At 40.7% G+C, this 18,552-nt stretch overlaps 1 protein-coding gene across 1 annotated transcript; it reads left to right on the forward strand.

Moving 5' to 3' along the window:
* The first annotated feature begins 746 nt into the window (after nt 1-746).
* Nucleotides 747-18,255, forward strand: LOC137867051 (pikachurin). The gene is made up of 24 exons (XM_068703460.1): nt 747-843; nt 2,282-2,368; nt 2,727-2,753; nt 2,999-3,116; nt 3,224-3,359; nt 5,555-5,721; nt 8,848-8,960; nt 9,046-9,293; nt 9,817-10,004; nt 10,266-10,366; nt 10,449-10,549; nt 10,950-11,094; nt 11,283-11,472; nt 11,918-12,043; nt 12,496-12,739; nt 12,841-12,952; nt 13,911-14,027; nt 14,301-14,481; nt 15,170-15,193; nt 15,314-15,392; nt 15,544-15,687; nt 16,112-16,195; nt 16,816-16,919; nt 17,021-18,255. Exons 1-24 carry the CDS (start codon nt 805-807, stop codon nt 17,170-17,172), a joined length of 3,027 nt encoding a protein of 1,008 aa, XP_068559561.1. The 5' UTR covers nt 747-804; the 3' UTR covers nt 17,173-18,255.
* The last annotated feature ends 297 nt before the right edge of the window (nt 18,256-18,552 follow it).

Consider the following 18,552-nt stretch of genomic DNA (forward strand, 5'->3'; position numbering starts at 1 on the left):
TTCATCTAAAAATAATCTTCACAAGGATCAGGTTGTAAAGGTGTGTTCAAAAAGTATTCCATCTTTATTAAACCTCCATTGACACATTTTAGCCACTCGTGAGCACGAGGAACACGCTATGGACAAGACATTGATGTATGCATTGATGAACGTGTACCGAGTAACATCGACATTCATTTAGAGTTTAGGACCTGGTGAGTCTAATGTTTGTTCACTCTCAGTTCTGCAACCCACCAACACTTAAGGGGAAATACCTGGCTTCACTGCGCTCACCAGCCAGCCTTTTGTTTGGAAACTATGCGGATGAGAGTGGTGAGAGAGAACAAAAGTTCTGGGCAAAAATCCCCCCAAAAGAGCTAAAAGATGCTAAAATACTGTAGAGCTAGGTGCTAATTCTCTCTGGGTTCATGATCATCACAAGCCACACCTTTACATTTGAGCCACGTAACTTTTAAACATTTTGGTTAGAACAGGTTTAAGTTTTATCCGGTTGAATTAGTCTTAAATTGTATGCTGATCTAAATGTAAAATGCTGATATGCTAATGAATCTTATGATATTGTAAATATTGGTCCTAAGCTGCCATGTAAATTTAACATTAATCATCTCTGGTTCTGTAATTCATCACCGCTAAGAATTCAAATAAAGAGTTTATGTCTACCTCTAGTCACAGCGACACATTTCCCCCGTATATCCTCACTGATCATATCTGTGTGTGTGTTTGTACAAACCAGATCGTCTGAGTCCTCCGCTAGACATCCAGCTGGAGACTGTCAACTGCACCGCCTTTAGTGTGCGATGGAAGATGCCCCGGCGACATGTTAGCACCATCACTGGATACAAGGTATAGCCACAGACTGTGACTTTTACTTGATATGATGAGAACACAGAAGTAGCAATAACATATGTATTATTTTCATTTCTATGTGACTGCTCAATTGGCGATGAGAACATATTTGTGATAAAAAGCTGTTAGCTGTTACCATTCACTAACATGATCTTTCAGTGACACGTGTAATGGGTTACTTAAGCGCATATATTTTCCATTTCCTCCATTATTTAACACATTGTTCATTAAGGTGAGATGCTCCATACAGTTTGTATCAAGGTTTGCCAGCAGCCGTTTCTGTGCGATGGCTTTCTTGGCTGGTACCACTCGCACATTTAAAGAGAGTCTGAGACAGCAGCAGCCGTGTGGACACAGAAAAAAAAACAAAAGAAAAGAAGAACATTCAATTCTAAAAACAGCGGGCTTAAAATAAATAACACAGCTCTTTTTCAAAATGGATAGAAAGCTTTTCAACCTGGTAACATAAAAAAAAAAAAAATCTCAGGTATGTCCCTAAATCATATTTCTTCTCACTTTGTCTGAATGGATGTCCTCTGCAAGCTGCTGGCGTGGTTGCGTCCCCACATTTCCCCCTCACTTTAAAAATGCCTGTCCAATCCACTGTCCACCAAGATGGCCTTGAGGGCAAGATTGACACGACTAAATTTCTGGTGTTTTGATAGAAAACCTTTCACAGCGTTAAGGAGCAATACAGTTCTGAAGGTCACAAATCTTTATTTTAGTGTCTTGACTATATGTTATGCTCCACGCTGTGCTTCTGCTACTGAAGTGGGATTTGCTAATCTTGATAGAAAAATAATAGACATACATTTATTGTACTCTAGATATTGTGTATTGTTGCTGCTTAAAGTGAACTGAACACTGATTTCAAAAAGGAGTCTTACTTACTTTATATAAATCAGACTGTTTAAGTGCCCATGCTTTTTGTTTGTCGTCTTGTATGTTTGTTTATTTATTAAATATGTTTGGAATGAGATATGAAGCCTTACCATAACCCAGTTTCCTCCTTTACTTTCTTCCTTCCCTCCTTCCCTCCTTCCTTCCTTCCTTCCTCTCTTTTGTTTGTTTTGAGTCAAACATTAACAAAGTGTGGATCAGAATGAGTGTACTCTGCTTATGACCATATGTCTGCACTAAGAGGATTAGTCAGCTACCTAGCTTCCCCACGACTTGTAAGCATGTGCGTTCATTTGGTCAATCACTTTAGAAGTTCATAAATAATCCTGTTTCCTCGTAGTATTTACTCATAATTATGCTGTGTTTACATTGCCACAGCCTTGACTTGATAAGTCAAGCTAAAAGGATATATATATATATGTATATACACATATATATATATATATATATATTATTTAAACAAACATGAGATTCATGAAGGCTTGCCAAAATAGGTTAGATTTTGAATGAATGACTATGTGTGTACGTTTTTTAGGTCTTCTACACAGAGATGAGGAATGGCCGTCCAATGGCTACAGCGTCTTTGATGGAGGTGCCTCTCAGCTTGGACATGCTGACCACTGTGAGTACACTGACTTTATGTTTGAAGTCAGTGGTGTACATCCTTAGACTACTTCCTTTATAATCACCACCGAAACTTTAACCTCCAATTTTGAGAATGAGGGAAATCTGAGCTGTGGCAGGATTATTTTGTATCTACTTTTTAAACAAATATACACGGGGGACTTTCATAGGCAAATAAGAATATATGGAATACCTAGAACCTTTAATATTTGGTGACAATGATCAACAAATCTATCATTACATTTTGCAAGATTTGAAAAAGATATTTTTCACTTTCTATAAAAATGTAAAACTACGTTACTAACAGTATGTTGATTTAACATTTACGGATACATCTGTTGCTATTTTCTCAAAAGGGGCAATTCGATGGACAAGCAAGCTTTGTGAGTATCATTTAGCCTTTTTTTTTAACTGAATTAAACCATGTCACTGCTTTCTTATCATGCTTGTCATCTGTAGGTATTTACTTTAGTCATCCCCCACTTTTCTCCCACCGTCTTTCCTTCTTTTCATATTGCCTCTCGTCTTTTTTCTCTCCCTCTAACCGTTCTTGCTGATATGCTCTTGCTTATTTTTTCTTTAATCTATTTGTACCTCTAACCCCACCCCCCCATATGCCGTTTTCAAGGATGTGGACATTGGTAACCTTAAAGTGAACACTAAGTACAGAGTCACTGTTGGAGCGTATGGTTGGGCAGGGGAGGGAAGACCCAGCATGCCCAGAGACATCGGCACTGCCTCACATGGTAAGAATATGTGAGTAGTAGGAATCTATTACACGGCTGATGCTACTATTTCTAACGCGGTGTTGTTATTATCTTCAACTGAATTAAATTTTTTTCTGTGCCATTAGACATGTGCATGCCTCCATCCCCCCCCACTCAGCCTGTCGTCATGGCCGTGTCTGACACAGAGCTGGCGTTGTCATGGCAGCAAGGAGAGAACGAGGGAAGTGCACCTGTCCTTCACTTCCTGGTGGCTTACATCAGGTCAGTTAAGTGATCAAGCCCGAGAAAGCATTTAATGACGCTTAAGGTTTATGAAACCGGCCTTTTTGCCCTCTCACCATGCAGCTCAGTGCTGCTGCCAATACTCAGACACACTTTTCTTTACAGGTATATACATACACATTTGCATGTATACGTACTGTATATACTCAGGTGACACACATGAACACAAACATAGCCCAGCCCAGATAGGCACTTACCAGGTGAAGAGTGGTCTGAAGTGGCCACATCATAGAGGGAAAGAACAGGCCTATGTGAAAAGTGTGATTACTGGGTGTGAAAAGCGAAAAGGCTGACTGGTCTTCCTGTTCATTCTCTTAATTTATAAGCCGGCTGTTTTTGGACAAAACTGGAAGAGGTGGACAATTCAGAGAGCTTTTTTCCCAAAACACTACTCCCTTATCTTCTATGACTACACAGATTGCTTGATTAAAAATGTTTGTTGTGGGGCCAAGCATTGATCAATCCCAGGTTATAGTCGACATGCCAAGGTTTAGAAAGATTTTCAAATTTCGAAAGAAATTTGCTAAGAAATTTTGCAAAAATGATGCAAAATACAAGCAGAGTTTCAGATGTAATGCTGCACCCATTTAAATAAGGGTGCAAAAAATTACAGCTAGCCTGGCTTTGTGCGAAGGTTTGGAAATATGCCCACCATCACCTAAAAGCTCACCAATTAACAGTTTATACCTCGTTTGTTTAATCTATATACAAACTGAAACGTTGTGATTGTATGAGGAGTTGTGTACTGTGAACACTGTTTATGATAAGCTAAGCTACATGACTCCTGGCTTTAACTCCAAAATTGATAAGCAAATATGAGATCGGTAGCCATCTAACTCTCAGCAACAAAGCAAATAAAGTGTATTTTCCAAAATGTTGAACTAATTCTTTCCATTTGAACATTTAAATTCATAAGCAGAAGCAATAACACACATGATGGCTAGATGATGATTTTAACCAGTTCTTTACAAACATTTATATGTGTATTAATGGGTATGTCTCGCTGCACATTCAGCCTCCCTCGTCGTGATTTCGTGAGGCCTTTGCTGGTCTGCTTAATCTAACCATTTGTGTTTTGACATGAGGATCAGTGCAGACATGAGAAAGAAGGAATTTCATTCTCTGTGTCCGGCCTCACACACACACACGCACACACACACGCACACACACACACACACACACACACACACACACACACACACACACACACACATACAAACAGTATACACACACACACACACACACACACACACACACACACACACACACACACACACACACACACGCACACATATAAAGGACCTCTATTGTCTAGATGAGTCCTATTACAATGTCAAGAAAGTCTGAACTAATTTGCTCCTCTGATTATGTGTCTAACACAAATTAAATAAGGCAGATAGAATTTAAAAATGATCCCATAAGAATTGTTTTAAAGGAAGTAAGAAAAATGGAAAAATGTTGTAAAGATATAAGAGGAAACAAGCTTTGTGGTTAACATCCATGAGACTGAGCAAAGAGAGAGAGACAAAGAGAAAGAGACGGAGGCAGAGAAACTGTCACGTACTGTGACAGAGTAGACATGAATCACAGTCTGTTTTTGCATGGAGGGGCATTTTCGACACAAAAGGACCATCTCAGAGGCAAATATGTCTCTCCTTACATCAAAAGAGGCCTTGCTGAAGAGAGACATTGATTGGTGGTGAAGATGACTCTATTCAACACATAGTTGTGGCTCCAGGCATCCAGAATCAGCACAGAAATATGGCAGCTTGAGATGGAAGCTGGAGATGATAGGCAGAAAAAATATCAAGTTCAGGAGTTCCTAATTTTGTTTTTGGCTCAACTTTTCAAAACAACACTCTTGATAATGTTTTTAAATCATAAAGGGCCTCAAAAATAGTAACATAAAAACAATGGAAAAAACATCTCAAACGATTGTTTTGGTTTGTTCCTCAGTTATTCTGCATTTTTGTGACTTTGTTACGCAGAGCTCTCCAGTAATTGTACTCACATAAAACACATCATCATCCTCAAAACAATAACTTTGAAGATGTTTTTAGAATGATGATCTTTGTAAAAAAAAAAGACAGAAAAAAATAATCTGTTCTGTTTTGAGCAATGTAATATTGAAACATAAAGTAAATAATATATTTTCTATGTCTTGTTTTTCACAGGCCAGAAATGGACACGGAGTGGACATACATCCGTGAGCCCATCGAGACTAACTCCATGGTTTTGAAGGGGTTATTACCGGAAACAGTGTACCAGTTTGTTGTCAGGGCAGCCAACGTGCACGGAGTCAGCCCACCCAGCCACATCAACAGCCCCGTGCACACTCTCGGTAAGGCTGAATGTTGATCTCTGTGCCAACGAGCTGTGATGTGACAGCCAGGAAAGCTTATTCTCAGCTCCCTTGTTAGTCTGGTTTCAACCACATTTCAAAACAAAGTCAGTTTCAGTTTAGTTTCAACAATACACCCACACAGAACTAAACAAACTGTGCTCATATTTTTCCATTGCCAAGTTATCCTCACAATAAAACACTTATCATGTTCAACCACAATGTTTACATTACGTTACTACGGAAACATTCACATGTTTCTCCCAGCATTGTAAACCAATGATACTGTATGTTCAAAGTTTCTAAACAAGGCGTTGTTTAAGGAGAGAACCAATATGTAACGATGACTATATCAACATGTTTTACCTTTCCTCTCCTACCAGATCCTGCTCTACCTTTCTAAGTGAAAATATATAGCCGCTTATTTAACCATATTTGTCTTTTTTTCCACCAAAATTCGTTATGTTGGTCTTTGTTTGGTCCTTGTCAAATCATCATTATGGAATAAATGAAATTTGTTCCATTTATTTTGAGACAGAAGCACAGTTTGACTCTCTGAGCTTGAATGTAGGACAGCACCTGGCAGTGTGTCAGTGGAGCCTTGGATGATGGAGATGTAGAGCAACAGAATCATTTACTTTCATATTTTTGATGTAGTCGGCTGCTGGGGGAGGGGGATGATCAGGCCTGATTGATATTAAAACACACAAACACACACTATTTCACATAGGTGTGTACTACAGATACACACACATGCATACATGCAGTAATAGCAATGTCTTAATGGATCAAGGACCATTTCATTCAAACAATTTATCTATGGGCATAATGTTGTTGTGGGTGAGTGGATACTTGTGCATATCAGGCTTAGATATGACTATTAAAATCAAACAGCCATGTAGACACAATCACATTATCCGGACATTTTTTTTTTTTTCCTGTGACCTACAGAGCACACTGCTGACTCTAGAAAGCCATGTGGGCAGGTGGCTTCTGCTTCACACGCCATGTTTGCTGTCAAACTGTTGTAAACTGCTCTGATTGAATTAAGTCCAGTCCTGCTAGACTGCTCAGGGACGGAGCTAGAAAGACAGACAGGAAGAGAGGTAGTGTTAGAAAGAAATTGTTACGAAAAATGTCCGTAAAAGTTTCATGAAACACAAATAAATGAGCCGGTTACAATCACAGCGAGACGGACAGACGGACAGAAACGAAGAGATAGACAAGCGTGGTTTCTTAGCAGGGGATAAAAGCGGGTTACGTCCGAGTCTCATCAGACAGGATTAAGGACGGGATGCCAGACCCCTACTCTGCCCATCCACACCCCTGATGGATGCACACACACACACACACCCACACACACGCACACACATACGCACACATATGCATGCACACAATGCACCACTGCTTGAGTGAACAGCAGGAGTGGGCTTGACTGACTGACATACTTTTCATGTCGCTCTCTCTGTGACTGTTCAGTGTGTGTGTGTGTGTGTGTGTGTGTGTGTGTGTGTGTGTGTGTATGTGTGTGTGTGCGTGCGTGCGTGTGTGTGTTAGCAGTTGGACACTGGGTGGTATGGAATGAGGGGGATTGTTACACAACAGAAGATTAGTTTGCTGAAGGCTTTTTTGCCCCCCCCCCCCGTACGCCAGCACTCAGTATTCAGGATTTAATGTTATTAGGCGTGTGTTGATTAGCACTTTAAATCTTGGCATCCATTCAGACTTAATAGTTAGGTTTCTATGAGATCTTTGTTTTTGTTTGAAGGGTTTGCTATGTTGTGTAAGTAGTCTGATATCAATCCACAACGTAATACATTTCCATTGCCTCCCTTGCCTAAGAGCGTGGTAAACATGCAGTATTTGATATTGCAGATGGGGCGGTGGAGGAGCAAGGAGACAACAGGGAGGGGATGTTGTTATGTAAGCTAAGATTAAAGCTTTGTGAAGGTAGAGTGGATGGCATGGGAGGTGTCACACGGAGCATGCACGCAATGGTTTTTCCATCTTTTGAAACTTTATTTTGTAGAATGGAATTTTTGAGCATCTTAAGACATAAATGTACAAAATACCTAAGAGTCATATATACATTTTACACATCATATTCTATCGTCTAGCACATATGCACCATACACAACATACACATTTATGGAAGGTCGAAGTCTTTCTGAATCTATGTTTGAATGAATGGGATAACTAATGTCTTTTATTCATCTTAACCAAAACCAGTGAAGTATTATTCAACTCGGGGAATAATTGTCTGTTTATTCAGGGGAATATTTGTTGTCATTGCTACGCTCACAGTATTCACTGTCTGGCTTTGTGTTTGCACATTATGAGCTGCCGTTGTGTATCGAGGAGACACGTTTCAGTACGTGGTTCAGCAGCCTGTGTACAGGCTAACAGGTAGACCCGCTGGGCCAGAAGCTGTTACTTCTATTGAATGTCTGTGTCCTACCATCAGTGAAATGTTGTCTTGTTGTCATAACCACAGAGGACTCAGGCCTCATCCTTCAGTCCGTTCATCTGTGCGTCTTTCCTATGAATTGGAGACCCGTTGTTGTTTGTTGTCTGGGCCATTTTCATTGTCATCATCATTTTGCGGTAATTTCGTGATGAGAAATATCCCACTTGAGGGTGTTGTTCTTCAAGCAGAAACCAGGAACTTCTTCATAACAATTTGGCTGCTCATCCATTAGGTACATTTGAAGTTCTGTTAAGTTTTATACATTAAACAAAGGACCACCTGTGTCAGAGGCCCCTCTCACTCACGAACGTGCAAAAGCATCCACTTTCATGTTGAAGTTCTCAAACGTTCCTCCACATTCAAATAGTAACCAGCGGCATCATATGAATAATTAAAGCAACAATAGTAATTCAAAAAAAATCTCTGAATTTGGGAATGATTGAGAATGATTATTCAGCTGTATAAATCTGCTGTGATGATCTGAATCCCTGATCTGAATTTAACGTTTTTACTAACATGCTGACTTGTTTCATTATTCAACCACCTTTGTTTAACCCTTCAACCACTCCACTGCAATCATCATGTATCTTTTATACCGGCCTATGAACTTTAAATAACTTGTACTAAACATCAAGTATCTTTATTGACATTCTGCACAGGTGCATCAGATGTTGGCAGCGGTGATTATGGCCGTTACATCACAGATTCAAGGACCAAAGATGAGGATGGCTTCGACATTGATGACTCTGATTATGATGTCTTTATTGAAGAGGTGGGTTATTACAGACCACAGCAGGACAGGAATACTTAAACATTTTAGGCTTATTTAATCTTGTAAATCATCGTCCTCTTTCTAGCTGAAGCCATTCCCAGGTATCAATCAGGACAACAGGAAGTCCCAACTCCGTTCACGCCCTGATCCGCCATCGGGTCGCAACGTTGTTTACCGTATGAACACCATCGCTCCTCCCAACGTTACTGCCCCTACAGCTTCCTCCACCACCTCGTCCGTCTTCCCAGATTTCACGGATCTGATTTTCTCAACCAGCTCAAAACCCAGTACCACTGTTGATACCACAACTACTGCCCCATTGACCACTACCAGGTAAGATGTACCTCTCAATCTTACCTTGATTTCTGTTTGACCGAAGGAATCTGTTTTAGATTGATGACATGTCACCACCTCCAGAGTTGTGGCCTCTCACTTAGAGTTGAACATTTACAGAAGTTACCCTATGGAGGAGGGAAAAACAGGGGTATCAAGAAGAAATTGTGGTTCCTCTTGCTTATTGATTTCTAGATTGCTTTCTCTCCCGGCTTTCTGTTTTCTTCTAAAAGCCACCCACAATTTATTTTTTTCATGCTCTTCCACTTAATTATTTGATAATAGATGGAGACTGTAGCAGCGAAATGTCACATCAATTTAAGCTGTCATTCTGGTTGTGATTGTACAGCACATCATTAACTACTGCAAATCTAGGGTGGCCAAACCACCCCTGCATTTCACAGAACATTCTATTTGATTATTTCCTTGAAACACAGAGGAAAAAAAAAAGGCATTTCAAAGTGGAACATAGTTATCAGGTAAACCACTGACTTATCTTTATAACTCTTCTGGTCCACCTTAGCGTCACTTTGCCCACCACCACCACCACGCCAACCATGTCCCCCTGGAAAGGTGAGGTACCTCGTGTGTACGACCTGACCTGCGATGATACCGTGTGCCCCCCCGACAGCTTCTGTCTCAGCGATTTTGACGGTGGAGGCTCACGCTGCCACTGTAACCTCGGACGAAGAGGGGACACTTGCTCTGAGGGTGAGAGAAGCGTAGTCGGGTACAAGCTTTTGTGAAAGTGTGGGGTGCCACGGTGGCTGACCAACTTGAGCGGGTGTCTCACGTACCGAGGCCACTTCTGACCGTGGCGGTCCAGGTTCAAATCCCAGTCCCCTCTCTCTACCCCTTTCATGAATATCACTATGAAGGCAAAAAGTCCCCCAAAGAATCTTAAATGTTGTAATGCTTCAAACTTTTGTGCCTCCGTCTTCAAAATGTATCATGATTTTATCTCTTCTTCAGTGGTATCTGTGAACTTTCCGAGGTTCTTTGGCTACTCTCACATGACATTTGAACCCTTGAAGAACTCTTTCCAGACCTTTCAGATCTCTTTCGAGTTCAAGGTAAAGCACCTCGTTTTTTTTCCCCGATGATTTTTGTCATTTAAAAAGGTGAAGAGTTTTAAACAGTTTCTCTGTGGTACAGGCAGACTCTGAGGATGGTTTGTTGCTATACTGTGGAGAGAACGAACACGGCCGCGGAGACTTTACCTCTTTGGCTCTGGTGCGAGGAAAGCTTCACTACAGGTGAAGAAAACAGGGACTCTCTTATGGGTTTACATACTCATAGGTTTGGCTGGTTACAAAAGCAGCAAACAGACATTTCAGTATTCACTACTAAAAAAAACTGGTGGTCTAAAGAAACTGCATTGAAGTTTTTTATGAAGTCTTCAAAAGCATCAAAGAGGAGAATTGATGGACTTCTTATCGAAACCAGCTTATACGAGTTGTAACCATAACACTGAAGACATCTATAATACTGTAAATCCACTTGATTCAATGGTTCAGCCATGAAAAAAGTGTTTCACTCTATGTAAGCACAATATATCGTCAGTGAGGCGTTAGAACAAGCAGAAAAGAGAATAAATATGTTATATTGTCTGGAAAGAAATCTCAGATCCTAATATTTAATCTGATTTCCCCACAGGTTTAACTGTGGCACAGGAGCGGCTCAGATAGTCAGTGAGAGTCGCGTTGTTATCGGTCAGTGGCACATGGTCACCGTCTTCAGAGACGGCATGAGCGGCTGGCTGCGTATGGACAACGACACCCCCATATCTGGCCGCTCGCAGGTACCAAAAAGACATAAAACCGATAAGATAAAGGCTCGTGTTTGTACTGTTTTTACACAATGTCACAATGTTAGCATGAGGACATTGCTGACATCATTGCCTTTCAGTCCATTCTGGCATTTGACCAAACCCAAAGTGATTTTGAGTAATAAAGGTTCAAGTACATGTTGTTCTCTTCACTCTTCAAGGGCCAGTACACTAAGATCACTTTCCGCTCACCGCTGTATGTGGGTGGATCCCCGAGTGCTTATTGGCTGGTCAGGGCCACAGGGACAAATCGTGGCTTTCTTGGCTGCATTCAGAGTCTGACCATCAACAACAAGGCAACTGACATCAGACCTTGGCCTCAGGGCAGAGCTCTGAGTGGAGCTGATATAGGTGAGCAAGCATACAGCATCTGCTGCCAGCGGCATGTGAGCCTTACCCATGTTACCCATAATGCACCGGTTCTCCTCTCAGATTTTGTAGTTTAGGAGCAGCTATGCCACTGTAGAAGATACATTTTGTACATGAATAATGTTATAAAGTAAGCTCCATTTGAATTTAGGTGGCAGTATTTCTTCATTGCAGACTTTGGTGCGAGTGTCATTTCCCTCTTTCAAAGAAATAAGAGCAAAAAATTAAAATGTACCAAATAAAATAGTAAACCTTTTTTTTTGATTTTGTAATGTATACTTTCTATAACGCAGCAGAATGCACTTAACCATTTGTTTTCTCAATTTATACACCAAGTTATGGAGTAAGAATGTTACTAGGAATAATGAAAGCACTGAATCAGATACTCTGAGTCTGCCTTAATCCCCTCATATCTCTTTGCCACAAGGTGAGTGCAGCGACAGCGCCTGTGACCTGGTCAGCTGCGCCAATGGTGGAGTCTGCTTTGCAAACCGTGCCGATGGCTTCATCTGTCTGTGTCCGCTCGGCTTCAGGGGAGCACTTTGTGAAGAGAGTAAGTCAACTCTATTTTCCTTTGTCTCACGCCTACAAAAAGAGCTCACTCTTGTCTTGTTTACAGGAGTAAACGTTTCTTACCACCGTGAACGTAAAAAGTAAAATTCCTTTTGTGGTTTATTTTTACTTGATGGTCTCAGATTGTCACCCAAACCTTTTAAGGTAATTACTGACCAGTTGAATGCAACGTGAAGGAAAATTGGTGAGAATGAGGATCATTATGTCTTATACAGAGGCAGAGGGAGTGATTGCATGTCACACCAGCTTTCACACAATGTAACCTCCCATGTCCTTTCTCTTCTCTTCTCATCAACTTCTTCCTCTTCCTCTTCTTCAATCTTAATCATCTTAATGCTCACACCTCCTCTTCCCGCTTGGCCCAAATCCGTTCTTCTGTCATTCATTCCTGCTCTTTTTTTTCTCTTCATGGCTTCTCTCCCAACTCTTCAGCTTTCTCCCTGTTCTCGCCTCTCTTCAATGAGACCGTGTTTTCGTACGCTGTCATCCCTTGGCCTCAGTCCTCTCAGAGTTATCTGTCCTTCATGGAGTTTGAGCTGACGTTTCGGCCGTTGATGCCCGACGGGACGCTGCTGTACAGTGATGACGCAGGCAGCGGAGACTTCCTGGCTATCAACCTTGTGGACGGATATGTAGAGTTCAGATTTGACTGTGGCTCTGGAGGAGCTACAATCAGGTGTTACATAGATGCACTCTCATGCTATTTTCTGTCAACTTAACTTTCTCAATATATTTTAACTAATTGGCTTATAATGTGTGTGATGATCTGTACTCCAGGAGTGATGAGAAGATCAGTCTGGACACATGGCATGAGCTGAGGGTGTCTCGCACAGCAAAGAGTGGTATCCTTCAGGTGGATAGTCAGAGGCCAATGGAAGGAATCGCTGAGGTATTTTGTTTTTCTGTGTTGCATAAAGCTGCATTATGTCTCAAGAGGGCAGAAAAATGCCACATCAAACTCACTAACGGTGTCTTTGTACACTATTGAGTTCTGCGGGGCTGTGTAATTACAAATTTGGCAGATGCAAAGCAACATAGCTGTCTCACTGGAGACACCTGTTGAATATTAGTTACTCATCCTATCGGATTTGTTTTGTCCTCCAACACCTGAGCAAAATGTCTGGTTCAACTCATTTTTACCTCTGATCCCTGCTGTAATGTTTTCATCTGTTCATTTGCAAAGATGTCACTTTAAACACATGTTAAACTCTCAGTTTGACTGACTGTCTCGCTAATATACCATCATGTTACCGCATAGAACAAAACAAATGACAGTTTTTACAGTAGGTTATGAAGACAAATCATGGGAAAACGTTTACTATTCATTCGTCCACATGAGGGCATGTATGTGATCGAAGAAACTCACAGATAAACGGTCTTCTTATTTTTTTATTTATTGCCGGCAAAAACAAATATGTTTCAGCTTTATGTTATCATCAGCATAATCCAACGAGCAGAAATGACAATTTAAACACACAGGTGGGGTTCTCCATTTATTAACCTGTGTGGTAGCTTCCGGTCTTGGGCAGTCACTTTTATATATTATCTTTCACCTTGAGTTAGTCCTTGTTGTTTCTGACTATAACGCTCATAGTACCTCCTTCATCAGGAGTTGTATTGTCTGGGCGGTGCATTCACAAATTAATCCTATTATCCAATTATGTATTCTATTTCCTGATTGGTGCTTGAAATTCAACTGTGTATATAAATTGTCATTTCTGTTGTATGATTACTCTGATGATGGCCTCTAGCTGAAATACGAAAGACCCTGGCTTTGTTTCTTTTGTCCATGTCACTGACATAATTAACTAATAATTAACTCAAATTCTGTTTGATTTACTCTTCAGGGAGCTTTCACGCAGATCAACTGCAGCTCACCTCTTTATATTGGCGGAGTACCAGAATATGATAAAACCAAGAGGACAGCAGGTGTGATAAAGCCCTTCACAGGAATTATTCAGAAGGTATGATCATATCTGTAACACCTGTACTTAAACTTTCTTTTTTTATTTAGCAATACAAATAGTTTGTCATTCAAATTCCATCACACTGGTAGTGAGTAAACAATAAAACAATATTTATTTAAGTAACATCACTTGGTTCTGTTGCAAAAAACATGATGTATCCATCATCTTTAATGCATAAAAAAATAAAAACTATGTCTGATTATTAATACCTTTTCTTGCCTCCTCGTTCTCCTCCTCGTCTTTGGCTGATTTTCTTTTTTACATCCACAGCTGATACTCAACGACCGCACCATCCCGATAACAACTGGCTCCGCTGGTGGAGTTAATGTAGCGAATTCAGCTCACCCATGTGTGGAAAGTCCCTGTGCCAACGGAGGGACCTGCAGGCCAAAGTGGGACAGCTATGAGTGTGACTGCCCCCTAGGGTATGATGGGAGGCACTGCCAGAAAGGTCAGTTGGTCGGCAGTCCTATCTTTTTACAGAACTGGCTATTTTCTTTTTTTTTTAGCACTGTAACTTGTTTGGGGTCTTTTTTACTTAGTATACATACTATACATCCTGTGACTACAGGTCACTTATAAAATAAGTGCAGTGTTTTGTTGACAAGCACATCCTAAAGGTTGACCTGACACTGCACTGATGATAAGTGTAAGAACTTCCAATTCACAGCTTGGTGTGTTGTGAGTCGAGAGCGACAGACATAAAGGTATCAGATGATACATATAACTGAAATCAATGTGTGGTTTACACACTGCAGAAGATGTGTTTTGAGCTGTTGCAATGTGCTTTTGAGGGCTAGGAGTAAATATGAATCTGTTTTGTTATGTCTGTCTTTAGTGGAATGAAACCAAAAGATCTATTTAGACGTCAAACTCAGTAGTTTATGCATTAAGACAAGGAACAGAAATTGCAATTAACATCATTTTTTTTGTTTAAATCAACTGTAAATAAATGAATGATGACAATGTTTTTGTTTGTGTGTAACATGTGGCTCTAACCATGTGGCATGATCTTTTCTCTTCTCAGGGATTAAATGTGTTTTCTGTAATCATGTATTGCATAAAAAATGATATATTGGACAACCTAATCCCTTCAGCTTATCTATACCTTCTCTGTTTTTAATGCCTTCACTGATCAGAGTGTGGGAATTACTGTTTGAACAGTAAGTTTTCTTTATTGGAATTCAAAAAGCAGATTTCTAGTTTAGCCGGATTCAGTAGATACATGCAGACGCTGCCACCTTGTGACGCTATGAAGTAAATACAATGATTTCTCTGCCCAGCTGTGACTGAAGCCATTGAGATCCCGCAGTTCATTGGCCGAAGTTACCTGACATATGACAACAGAGATATCCTGAAAAGGTTGGTCGTGAAATGAGTGTAAAGTGGGGTTTGTCATACATTCAGATACAATTTCCCTTCTTAAAGTTTTTATGTTGCTTTAATAATGTTTCTTACTATCACGTCAAAAGTTGTAATCATGCTTGCAAGTCAATTTGTCATTATTTTTTAGGGCGTCTGGGTCCAGGACCAATCTTTTCATGCGTTTTAAGAGCACAGCCAAGGATGGCCTGTTGCTATGGCGAGGAGACAGTCCAATGAGACCCAACAGTGACTTCCTGTCTATGGGGCTTCAGGATGGTGCACTCATCTTCAGGTCAGTGATTGCATAAAACAGTAGGAAAACCATAAAAACACCTGTATAAGTGTATCTACTTATTCTTTTTAAAATATATTATTATAGAGAAATATTTTTAGTCGAAGTCCTGCTGCCCACATGGTTGCACTTCCCTGTCTGGTTGACAACACGGGCAAGCAGGAAAAGGTCAGATTTTAGCAAGAGAAGAAAGTTTAGTGTAAGAAGAGGATGAGGATGATGGGGAGAGACGCTGATCCCACCGAAGGGCAGGGAGAGCTAAGCACCCAGCAGAGGCAGAGCTAAAAAAAGACCTGGAGTCTGGGGCAGGACCATGACCTGGAAAAGAACCAGAATCTATCTGGACAGTACCATACAAATGTGAAAGCACTGCACCCTTCTGAAACCAGCTAAACTCCTTGCATGTGTTCCCATGTTGTTCTAGTTATAACCTGGGCAGCGGTACGGCTAACATCGCTGTCAACGGGACCTTCACCGATGGAAAGTGGCACAGAGTCAAAGCTGTGAGGTAAGCTCTAAAAAAGAATCCTGTCAAATAGACACTGCGGTAATCACAACATCTGTGTCACTTGGCAACTCAGACAGTAACGCTGCACCAATTGCTTTATTTGTCCACTTGGGGGCAGCAGAACAAGCTGACATGTTATCTCCTTGTCGATTTGAGATGCGTATATGCAAACAAGTTAGCAAACAGTTACTTTTTTACACATCCAGCAGACATGGGCAGCATTAGTGTTCATGTAGAGTTGCGAGAGTCTTGAATCACTACAGTAAACAGTGAGCTAAAATATACTAAAATGCTCCCTGCGGAAAACTGCAGAGTTGCGAGATTACTGATTGTTTTCCTCCCAATGATCAACTCCTTACACATATCACAAATACTGTATGTCATTTGATCCTCTGTTGATGTACAAATATGGATTATTGCAGCTTTTTGTAGAAGTGATTTGGTAACCTGCTGTCCTGTCAAGCACATTCAGAGACGAGTGAACTTTCAATCCATGTGGAAAATGGCAAACCCAAGGACGTCAGATTTAGTTCCTTTCATCACGTAGGGGGATGCAAAAAAGCAAAGGCGAAAGCGCCACCCCATTTATTTACTAATAAGTTATCTCATTGTCTGTGCAGGGATGGACAGTCAGGGAAGCTGACAGTGGATGACTATGGAGCAAAAACAGGCAGGTCACCTGGAAAGATGAGACAACTCAATATCAACGGACCCTTATATGTTGGTATGTGATGCTTGCCACTCACAATCGCATAAAGTGCTGTATATGTACTGTATATTAATCAGTGATTTTAATATCTGCATTTGTATGTTCTCTCCCTGAAGGTGGCATGAAAGAGATAGCTCTTCACACAAACAGACAGTACATGGGAGGCTTGGTGGGCTGCGTGTCCCACTTCACACTCTCCACTGATTACCACTTAGCACTGGTGGAGGACGCTGCTGACGGCAAGAACATCAACACCTGCTCCAACTAACACATGGCTTAAACACGGGAAAGTGCGTTTTCAGCAACGTTGTCAGCTGGAGCGAACACCTCGACCGGCTGATTTGTCATCTTGAAACTGACTAAAACAATAACATATTGGCCTTCCTATTCAGGGCTGATGGGGTACAAAGTCAAAGTGCGAAAAGACTAACAACAATGTTACTTTGAGTCACAAGAAGATTAAAGTGGCTCCTGTGTGCAAAGTTTTTAAACCAACTTTAACCTGCCATGTTGTACCTTTTTATTTTACCATTAGCAACTTGTTGATGAATTGCTCTTTTGAAACATGGCAACCGCAAAATAAAAATAAATAACAACAGAGGCAAAGCACAAGTACTCTGTGAGCTTAAGCATAATGGGTAATGAAGGTCTTTGAAGGACAATTTTTTTTTTTTTCATGGGATGATTCCAATCGTATCTTTTTTCTACTGTAAATCCTTATTTGATTGCTGGAAGAACCAAGTGATCCGAGGGATCAGGAGTCATCACAAGTTTTTCATGAACCTGACCTAGAGCAGCTAGCAGAGATAAACTTCTTTGTAGAGGATTTAATTTTTTGGCCCTAGAGGATTTGAAGATCTGTTGTTTTTGTTGCACTCGTATTATTGTTCGTGGTGTATTATCAGTCTGTAGACTACATTTCTTTCTGTAAAATCTGATAGTTTTTTTTTTAAAAGGTTGCTAGTTTTGAAGGGTGAAGATATGTGAGCTGCACACAACATTTGTTTCTGTATACACTCTCGTTTTAGTTTACATGCTCCTGTATTAGGAACTCTCGGATACTAGTCACATGAAAGCCTGATGTTGAGGCGGGGAGGCAACCAAAATCCTGGAGAAATTGTGCATGACTGTTAAATCATCTGACACAAACCGCTGCCCTGTGGACGTCAGCCTTCAAGTTGAGCTTTTGTTGTCACACCAGAGAAAATAGATAATCTCTTATTTCAGCATTTGCAGTGCAAGATTGTCAAATTAGCTTCAATGCCTAAACTGTCCTACTTAAAATTAACATTCTGCAAATGTTCCAGTTATTGTGCATTTCTTCTAATTCATCTTGCTTAACTTAATTGTCCCCCCCCCCCCCCCCCCCAAAAAAAAAAGTGACGACAATGTCAAAATAAGATGAGGCACATAAACCTCGGTTGTAAGTTTTAGCTCAGAACAAGTCCCGTAATAAATTGTCAGTTATTACACAAATTTACTTCTTGAATTTATTTTGAGGAGAATGAAAGAGAGTCAGTGGTCGTCGTGGCATTTCAACAAGTTTGTCAAGTCTGAAAGGCATGTGAAATGAAAACCTCCGTGTGGATGAGTAACGTGAATGAGCCGGAGTGACATGGGTTTGAGCATCCACTGTACTAAATGTAGC

This window comes from Cebidichthys violaceus, unplaced genomic scaffold, assembly GCF_023349555.1.
Source record: "Cebidichthys violaceus isolate CVI_PGR_0920_01 unplaced genomic scaffold, fCebVio1.0.p SCAF_9, whole genome shotgun sequence".
Taxonomy (NCBI): Eukaryota; Metazoa; Chordata; class Actinopteri; order Perciformes; family Stichaeidae; genus Cebidichthys; species Cebidichthys violaceus.

What these genes read in the sequence shown, in the direction of transcription:
- LOC137867051 (XM_068703460.1), top strand. Translation starts at nt 805, where the DNA reads ATGCCCCGGCGACATGTTAGCACCATCACTGGATACAAG. An exon ending in CCATATCTGGCCGCTCGCAG is followed by an intron (nt 11,095 to 11,282) that starts GTACCAAAAAGA and finishes TCACTCTTCAAG; the next exon opens with GGCCAGTACACTAAGATCAC. An exon ending in TCTGGAGGAGCTACAATCAG is followed by an intron (nt 12,740 to 12,840) that starts GTGTTACATAGA and finishes TCTGTACTCCAG; the next exon opens with GAGTGATGAGAAGATCAGTC.